At 41.3% G+C, this 9,669-nt stretch overlaps 1 protein-coding gene across 2 annotated transcripts; it reads left to right on the top strand.

Annotated features, from left to right (window-relative positions):
- Positions 1 to 472: 472 nt before the first annotated feature.
- Positions 473 to 8,507, top strand: TIMM8A (translocase of inner mitochondrial membrane 8A). Of its 2 annotated transcripts, XM_079910597.1 has the most exons (3): positions 473 to 672; positions 2,122 to 2,312; positions 6,853 to 8,507. In XM_079910597.1, the coding sequence occupies exons 1-2, from the start codon at positions 541 to 543 to the stop codon at positions 2,281 to 2,283; spliced, it is 294 nt and encodes a 97-aa protein (XP_079766723.1). In that variant the 5' UTR covers positions 473 to 540; the 3' UTR covers positions 2,284 to 2,312; positions 6,853 to 8,507. The 2 variants fall into 2 exon arrangements, with proteins under 2 accessions (XP_079766723.1, XP_079766722.1); XM_079910596.1 differs by lacking the exon at positions 6,853 to 8,507 and having other exon boundaries at positions 2,122 to 3,919.
- Positions 8,508 to 9,669: the final 1,162 nt, after the last annotated feature.

Here is a 9,669-nt window from a genome sequence, read left to right as displayed (position 1 = left end):
GTTGGAGACAAATTCTGCCAGATCCTCTTTCCCCTACCTCAGGCGGGGTAAATTCCATTAAAGAACTACAGCCAGGGGCCCAGGACAGCTAAGTGACGGGCCCAGCAGTCCGGGCCGAGCACTAGCTTGGCAGTGGGGAAAGCGCGGGTCAATTTGGAAGCCGGCAGGGGCGGGGCTGTTGGGCCGGCCAGGAACGGGCCACATGGTCTGAAGCAACTTCCTTTTTTTACCTTCTTTCTTTCTTGTCTTTCTGAAATAAGGTCTCGACAGCGCCACGGCGCTGGGCGACGAGTCCTGTGACCTCAGGGGTCAGTTGTGGCGCCGCCGCGGGGTCGCGCGCGGGAAGGCGCGAGGCGCGCGGGCGGCTGGGAGGAGCGCCCAGAGCGGGGGGCGGGCCCGCGCGTAGGGCCGCGCGCCGGCGCAGTGCGCTCCCCGCGCAGTCCCGGAGGCAGTGGATTGTGGTTCCGGTTCCGCCGCGGAGACACGTGAAGGTCGGTGAGTTGGTGCGGAGTTTGTCTCGGCACGCGTGGCCGCGCTGGGATGGAGTCCTCCTCGTCTTCCTCCGCAGCGGGTTTGGGCTCGGTCGACCCGCAGCTGCAGCATTTCATCGAGGTAGAGACTCAGAAGCAGCGCTTCCAGCAGCTGGTGCACCAGATGACGGAACTTTGTTGGGTGAGGAGCCTGGGGCTGGGACCTGGCCACTGTACCTACTTTCCTGCCCTTGCCTCGCGCAACTCGCCACGACGCCTGGGATTCGGGGAAGGGAGAGGACCCAGCAGCACCCCTTGGTTTCCTTAGGTTCCTCAGGTCGAGCCGGAAGGGAAAAAGAGTGACTCCGCTTCTCAGAGGGCTGTCACGCCGGACCTCGGCTTTGTTAGTGCAGAGGATTGGAGATCATAGAAGACTTATGCCGTTGTCCCAACCAGTACTTTAGGCACCTAAGGTTGAAGCTGCCAGTGCTGGTCACCAAGACTGATGAGAGCCCCAAGTACTGGGATTTCATTTTTGGCACCCTGAGTCCCAGAGAATCAGTGAATCTCCTGTCCCTGCACTCTTCAGAGTTTGCCTTGATTACTCAGTTGCTCTAAGCGTCCCTCCTGAGAAGTGAGTGGCTCTAGCCCACTAACTATAAAAGTGGGGTAATCTCTATCAACATACACACTTTTTTGCCTTCTTGTTGGATTGTTGTGTAATACCAAGCCGTTTCAGGTCTGAAGGTTGAGGAATTGAGTATGCCCAGTGAGGGGACTTTGGCAAAAGGGTAGAAGGCATTTATTTGCAGCTTGGGATCAAAGTGTTCTCTGGCAGCCAAAGACAGCACAACTGCCCTGCCTTGACATACAAAATTCACAGAATTCAGAGGCCAAGGATAATTTTCCTTGGAAGTGGAGAGTCTGAGGCTTGTGTACACAACAGAGAATAATGAACGAATTCATTTGAACCATAAACTTACGGTATTGCTGGACTCTGACCCTTAAAAAATGCTTACTAAACTCCTGTCTGCCTTGAACCAGAGTGCTTTGATTCTTTTTAAAAATCTGATTCATTACGTTTGGACCAGCAGGTGGTGTGGTTAAGGACTCCTTTAAGAATCTGAAAGTTGTGGGCCCTTTAGGAAAATTCATACAATTTTCCATTCATCTTGAGAGAGGATTCAAGAGCCTCTGGCTTACGTAGACGTTAAAGAATCTCCAGTCATAGATATTCTTTTTTCCTTTGGTAGGTTTTAGTGTGTCTTAAAGGCATTTAATGCAAGCAGCATTGTAGAGTTCTAACCAAATTCAGCGAAGGGTTAACTTCCCTTGTATTTTGCTACCTATCTTGCTTTGTAACATCTCAGCTCCACCATTTTCTGGCCCCATGACTTAGGACAAAGTATCTCTGTGCCACAACTTCCGTCTTTGTAAAATGAAGATTAATAATAGTATCTATTCCATAGGGTGGTTGTGAGAATTTAATGTAAGGCTGTAGAAAATTGCCACAAAGTAAGCTGCCAAATGTGAACTATTATTAACATATCAGATACTGTTTTTAGGTGAAGTTTTTCCTCTAAGCAACAAGAAGCTCCCCTTCCTTTTTTTGCCAAGTTCCCTTTGTGATTCTGTATCTTGTCCTGAGCAGGAAAAGTGCATGGACAAGCCTGGGCCAAAGTTGGACAGTCGGGCTGAGGCCTGTTTTGTGAACTGCGTTGAGCGCTTCATTGATACAAGCCAATTCATCTTGAATCGACTGGAACAGACCCAGAAATCCAAGCCAGTCTTCTCAGAAAGCCTTTCTGACTGACCTGAGTATTACCTCTTTGGAAAAGGAAGGTAGTTCAAGAAATGAAGAGCAGTTGATGGGATGGTTGAAGAAAAGGCTGTGGGGGGATCGGCTCCCACCTTTGTCACTCTTGGGACATCCTGTCATCTGAGAATGAACAAAGACCAATTTTTGTGTGTGGGGGTGGTTTGAGGGTCAAATGTGTTTGGGGTTGTGTTTTTTAATGCTAATCTTGGGAGAACAATTGACAGATGAATGGAAAACTCTACTAGATGTATATTACTGTATGTGGGACGATGCTTTCCTCATAGTCCCATTAACTGCTTCCTACAATTTTAATAGTGGAACTGCTCTATAATTTGATAGTGGGACCACATAGGTAATAATCTGTTATTTGTGTGGATTCCTTTCAGATTTCTGGAGAGATCGATATACATCTTTGTGTCTCTCAGAAAGGGCAGCAGTGGGGGAAAGAGTAATTTGGTACTTTACTGTAGGCCTCCTTATCTAATGTTTGATTATCAGTGCTGGAAAAAAAATGTATGGATTATTCATACAGTACATTTCACCTTTCTAGGTTATCTCCCTCCCTTATACTGTGATTCACTTAAATATCTGTATGTAAAGTACAGTCTTGAGCTAGTACAGGTAGCCTGAGAGTCTAGAGGCCTTTAGTTAAAGGAATCTAGCCAGCGAACATAATTCTCATACTAAACTGCCACAAGGAACAAGTTAACTTACCCTGTATGTCAGAGTCCAAAAAAATTTAAAGATGTGCCTAAATGAAAAAATAAGTTATAATGATTTAGGCCAGTCAAAAACTAACAGCAGTTTCAGGTAGAGGTGCATGCCTAATGTAAATCAGCATAGTTTCCATTTACTGCGTCCTTTTAATCACTGAAATAAAAGCTTCTACAAGATTCAAGTCTGATTGAGAAGGCTTTCTATTCTGGTTATCACCTACACCCAGGAGAGATTTGGTGTGGGCTGGTTCCAAGGCTGAAATGTAGTCAGCCTGGGTACCTGTTCTGTGAAAATTATCGTACAGTATTCCAGGGACTGCTGACCTTTTTGTTAGAAAAGAGAACCTAGAGATGAGATGGAGAGGGAAGGAATTCAGTGCTGATGGTTAGTTCCCTGAGTGTAGAAGAGATTATAGTGACTGGATTCCCCTCCTCTTCAGATCCTAGTGGACTGGAGTATAGACCTAAAGTGGAACTACTTGTTGGGAGCCTCTAGTGCAAACCCATGAAAGTTGAGAAATACACATTTCTAGAAGCCTCAAGTCCCTGTTTAACTTCCCACCATATAGGCACTACAAGGAAATTTTTAAAACTGATGAAAACACAATTCACCAAACATTTAAGTACCTACTCCGCCGGACACTGTTTTTGGTGCCAGGATTTCAGCAGTGCACAGAAACAGTCCCTGCCTGTGTGGAGCTTCTGTTTTAGTACGGGGAGACAGGCAACAAACACATCCATATGTCAATATAATGAGTGCCGAGGAGAAGAAGCAGAGTAAGGGTGTCAGGGGATGTTTGTGGGGCATTGTTATTTTAGCTAAAGATGATTGGAGAAGGTCTCTTTGGGGAGGTGGCATTTCAGCAGAGACCTGAAAGAACTAAGTGACCAAGTCATGTAGGTATCTGAAAGAAGAACGTTTCAGGTAGGGGTGACACCAAGTCCAAAGGCCCTAAGGTGGAACTGCATGCTGTGACACCAGTGTAGAAGAAAAGTCGAAGGTCAGTATGGCTGGAGTAAAATGAGTAGGAGAATAGTAAGAAATATGGTCAGAGACAGATGGGGGGATGGCGGGTGGGGATGTGCTGATCATGTAGGGCGTTATAGGCCATTGTGAGGACTTGGCTTTTACCAAGCAAGATGGGGAGCCATTTGAGGGTTTTTAGCAGACAGTGATGTGATATGACGTGATATAACTTAAGTTTTAGCAGTGCCTGGCTGCTGTTTGGATAACATGTACATGGTAAAGAAGTAGTAGTAGAAGCATCAGGGTAGTAGGAATAATGGCATTCGAAGTCCAGGAGAAATCAGGCTTTTAGGATGAGTATCTGGTGTATACCTTGTGTCTATATGTCCATGTTGATTCCCGCCCCCCCTATAAAATTTAAGAGTTCATGTAACACCTCAAGTCATAAAGGAAGGATCCTTTAGTCTTCTCCATATTCTTACTTATTCCTTTTTATTATATATTACTTATTATATTTTTTTACTGTATCATTATTTCTTATTCTTCATTACCTGTTAAAGTATTCTCATTACCTTTAGACACAAACTGATATGTCTGTTTTACAAAGTATTATTGCTTGCTTAGCTAACGTACGTAATAAGAAAGAGGATCTGTCAGATTCACGTAATACGCTTGAGCACCAAGTATATTTTCGACTCTACTAGACACAGGACAAGGGGAACGAAAAGGTAGACCATTTGCCTGCATCCTCTTGGAGGTTACGTACCAGAGCAACAATTTGAGCTCGTTTGTTTTGTCAGCCTAAGAAATTTATTTTCAGAACCTTGATAGAAAGGGTACTGTCAGCCCTAATGACATTCAAAGTCCTCATTTCAAATATTCAGGGTAGAAAATTCAAGATTCAATATAAGGATTGGATTAGCAGACTCTTCCTGAAATGAAAAGAAGCCTAAGATATAAAATATAAATACAAAGCTGCTCTGGTGGTGGAGGTGTCTGGAGGCCTGCTTGCTATTGTCTCCTGCCCATCCCTATGCACCACGTCCCCTGGTTCCTAAGGCACTGTCTCAGGACCTCTAGGGTTTATGCAAGCATACTGTGAAAACTGGAACCAGACTATCCCTAAGGCCCCCGCCCATGAATGAACATTAGGGGTAACGCATACAAGGAAATCAAGAACTTGATATTTATTTATGCTAACAAATCTCCAAGGGAGTGTGAATTAAAAAACATAAGTCAATAAACCCCATGTAAAATAGCCTTTACATGGAAAACAATTGATGGTCCTTTTTAAACCAATTTTTCCTTGTATCAATACCTTAGTACAAAATTTTGGCCTAGGGAGATTTTAGCTCAGAGTCCTCATGCTCCCTCTCAGCCTCATTTTTTTGTTTTTGGCATCTTCTGGACTCAAAAGAGGTTGATAGAGAAAAGTCTGGTAACCTTCATTTTCATTCCATGGAGGAGTAAGGGTATTGTTTACATTTATTGATCTAAAGTTAAATGACAGTAGGTATGGACCAAAAGGGATATCTCAAAAGCTATAGAGGAAAAATGGCCAAGAGCTATGGAAAGGAAACCACAGGAGGTACCACTAAAATTGTTGAGGGCCATATGCTGCCATTTCTTGAAAAGAATGGCAGAGCAGGTCATGACAGCAGTAGGGAAAAGGAAATACTACATGGGAATGACTGCATAAGTACTGAAAATATCCAAGGCCCTGTTCAGATAGTTTTTCTGAATGCTTACACAAATCACAAGGCAAATCAAGAGTATCCAGCCCAGGGCTGGTTTTGTGATTGGCTTCCCTAAAACAGCTGCTCAAGGCAGTGTCCAAACTTGATACCTGACACAGAACGTGAGCCAACAGAAGAGCAGATGAGAATATACACCCGAGGTTACTCTGGTCATCCCAAGGTCCCACTATGAAGACAAGTAAGTGGAACTGATCACAATACACAGGGCAAAAAAGATGACTCCTGCAATAAAAGAATTGAATTACTATTTTTAGCGCTTATATAAGAAATGCTAAAGCTATTTGACAATTAAATCATTACATTCTTAACACCTTAACAAGTGAGCAGCATTTGAGCAATTAGCTGTTTAATCTATGAATTAAAAGTTGTGTATCTAAAGCTATGTCTTGGAAAAATCCCTCAAAAAGGCAAAGCCTATACAATATAATTGTGCTACACAGAAATACATAGAAGGGATAATTAGGATATGGCAAACCAGGATTCAGAGGTACTGACCAGGAATTCCAGATGAGCAAATGGGCCAACAGAATTTTGAGATGTATCTGCAATATAATAATAATAGCTATGCTTTATTGAGGGTATGCATACTGCTTGCCACACAATGTACTAAGTATTTTACATTGGATCATCTTTAAAAATTAACAATTCTGTGTGAGAGGAGCTATTATATTCATTTTACAGATGGAGAAGCTGAAGCTCGGAGAATTTATTCAAGGTTACACAGCTAATAAGTTATAGGAATAGGATTTGAGCCCAGGCAGTTTGACTCCAGAGCTCATGGGCTGAAATACTATACTAAACTGCCTCCTAAAGTGTTTAAAGATAGGAAGTAATGTTTCTCTAGAAGGTGGGGCCAGAATGATGGGAACATTTCATTCTAGAGATGCCATCGTAGAGTGGAAAGAACCGGAGTTTTAGAGTTAGGCAGAACTGGGTTCAAATCTTGACTCGGCCAGTACCTGCGTGACATTAGGGAAGTCACTTAACCTCTGATCCTCAGTTTCTTTATAAAAAACTTAGATGGTAATGCCTGCCTCACAGGGTTGAAAAATGAGAGTGCATGTAAAGTGCTTGGCACACTGTAGGTACTTTAATGTAGCTATCATTTATTATTATTTTTCAGAACTGAGCATCTTTGATCATCCTGGCAGAGTTGTTGTCTGGGAGAACAAGAAAAAAGCAAGAAGTCACTTCATGAAGCTAACTAGTTGATAAAGTGGCAGAGCTAAAGGAGCATGTAATGTTAAGAAGTTTGAGTTTTATGTTGCAATCAATGGATAGCTGTTGGAGAATTTTAAAGTGGAATAATATAATATTTGTACTTGTTTCATGACAAAAGTACTACCTGCATGTTTTAAAACTTTCAAACAATATAGAATTGCTTACGATAAATGAAAGTCCTCCCCTTACCCTCATATATGCATTTAGAAAGATCATTTTTACAGCTATATGGTAGTTGATTAAGACTAGGAGAATAGTAAGGGTATTTCGTTAGTTCAGGCAAGAGACTGTGGAGGATTGAATTCAGATAGTGGAAGTGGGGATGGACAGGAGGGGACATGTTAGGAATATGAGGGAGCTGTGAGAGAAATCTGGAGTAAAATGGAGAGGGAGTAAGACATTATAGGGAAAGAGGTAGGGGATAGAATAATGTGCCAGTGAGACCATGCCTTGGGACTCAAAGGGCAGCAGAAGTGACTGGGAAGAGAGGGAGATAACACAACTGATAACGTTGAACAGGCTTCAGAGAGGAAGTTACACAAATGGCCATCCCCATGGGTAACCCCTGGAATTTATTGCTGCCCTCCAATTTGAGGAACATAAGCATATCACCAAAGTCAAAAGATTACTCACAATGTTCTATAAACTTTTCATGGGAAAAGTTAGAAACAAGCCAAGAGGAAAAGAAAGATAAAATATTATTTGAGTTTTAACACTGTATTCTGATGAAGCAAGGAGGAATGAGTAGAAAGATAAAAAGGAAAAAAAGTGGGGAGGCAGGGAGTCAGCAGTACAGTCATCCCTACAGAGGGATTGGTTCCAGGACAACCCCCCCACCCCTGCAGATACCAAAATATGCAGGTGCTTGAGTCCCTTATATAAAATGTAGTATTTGCATATAACTTACATCCTGCTGTATGTATATTTTAAATCACCTCTAGATTACATATAATGCCCAATACAATATAATGTAAGTGCCATGTAAATAGTTGCCAGAGTTCAGGAAATTAAAAGTTTTGCTCTTTGGAACTTTCTGGATTTTCTTCCAAATATTTTCAATATGCGGTTGGTTAAATCCACAGATGTGGAACCTGTGGATACAGAGGGCCTACTGTATTTGTTAAACTGTCCTTCAGACCTATAGTTATTTCCTTAAAGCTTAAACCATTTGCTACATAACATGACTGACCTGTGTATTAAACCAGTATTGTTCAAATTAAAAATCTCAGGTGGTCATGATATTGCTAGATGTACCTTGTCACTACAAAGGAAACATCAACACGGGTTAGTTGCAACAGCTATCCATCATTATGTGGCAGCATACACCACCAGGTTGAAAGAGCTGATGCCCATTTTTCAAGCATTTTCTTTTTTTTCTTTCCCTTAGGCAGGTCCCAGGGATGCTTTATTTTCTTCTTTTCTTGAAGCTGCCAACACTTTGAGGTTCTTCCCATCAGATTAACTATAATTCCTAATCACTCCATTCTCCACAAGACAAACATATAGGCTCTTAGCATAGTAAGGGTTTTGCTTTGGATCACCATGGGAGAATAGACATGGGACACCATGCAGAATAAATACAGGGAAGTTACAAAGGTTACAGAATTTTACAAATTTCTAACAATCAACTCTGATTCATATTCCCTTCCTTACTGATACAGTGATTACCAAGATCTCCTTCGGTCTTTATTCTTTAGTGGGCTTTCAGCTTCCCCACTTCACACAAAACTCAGAAGTGAAAAAAGAAAGGGTTATTAATTTTGTCTACATAAAAAATTATGAACAGCAAAAACTTCCATAAGCAAAGTTAAGAGAAAAACAAATGGGGAACAAATATTTGAAACTTTTCTACAAAGGACCTAATTTACTTCTTATATAAAGGGCTCCTACAAGTCAATAATAAAAGAACAGTCACTCGATAGATGGGCAAAGGATATAAGGAGACAGCACAAAGAAATAGAAATGCAAATGGCTCTTGAACATGTGAAAAGATGTTTATATTTAAGAGAAATTTTTAAAACCTGCACTGAGATATCATCTTTGTGGGTGCAAGGAAGCAGGTACTCTTTACTGGTCAGAATGTAAATTGGTACCACCTCCATGGACAGCAGTTTAGCAATATCTACCAAATTGATAGATGTGTAAACCTATTCCAGAAATCTGACTTCTAGAAACTCATCCTGCAGATATACTCACATGTACAAAATGAGGAACCTCTTTATATACTGATATGGAATGAGCTCCAATACATATTAAATTAAATTAAAACAGCAGTATTTAAGACACAATATGCTACCATTTGTGCAAAAGGGGGGGATTAAAATACATGTACACATTTGCTTGAATAAGCATAAATTATCTCTTGAAGGATATTGTTAACATTGATTGCAGGGAGAGGAACTGGGTGTTTAGAGAGTAGGAGTGAGAGGGAGACTTTTTACTATATATCTTTTCTCTATGCCTTTTGAATTTTGAATCATGTGACTATATTACTTATTCAAAAATTAATATTATTTTTTGGAAGAAAAATCAAACTCTCATTTTTATATATTCTTGTACCCAGTAGTTTGTAGATCCTCTTGGATTTTTCTAGTAGAAAATAAAAAAAACATATCATCTATAACAACATTGCTTTTGTTTCTTTCTAAGCCTTACACTTTTTGGTTTGTTTTGCTTTATTCACGGGCTTCCAGTACAATAGTGAGTAGAAGCATTGCTG

This window comes from Stenella coeruleoalba (genome assembly GCF_951394435.1).
Source record: "Stenella coeruleoalba genome assembly, chromosome: X".
NCBI lineage: Eukaryota > Metazoa > Chordata > Mammalia > Artiodactyla > Delphinidae > Stenella > Stenella coeruleoalba.
The sequence above is the reverse complement of the archived record's forward strand: the minus strand, read 5'-3'. Positions and strand labels throughout refer to the sequence as shown.

What these genes read in the sequence shown, in the direction of transcription:
- TIMM8A (XM_079910597.1), top strand. Translation starts at nt 541, where the DNA reads ATGGAGTCCTCCTCGTCTTCCTCCGCAGCGGGTTTGGGCTCGGTCGAC. An exon ending in AGATGACGGAACTTTGTTGG is followed by an intron (nt 673 to 2,121) that starts GTGAGGAGCCTG and finishes TGTCCTGAGCAG; the next exon opens with GAAAAGTGCATGGACAAGCC.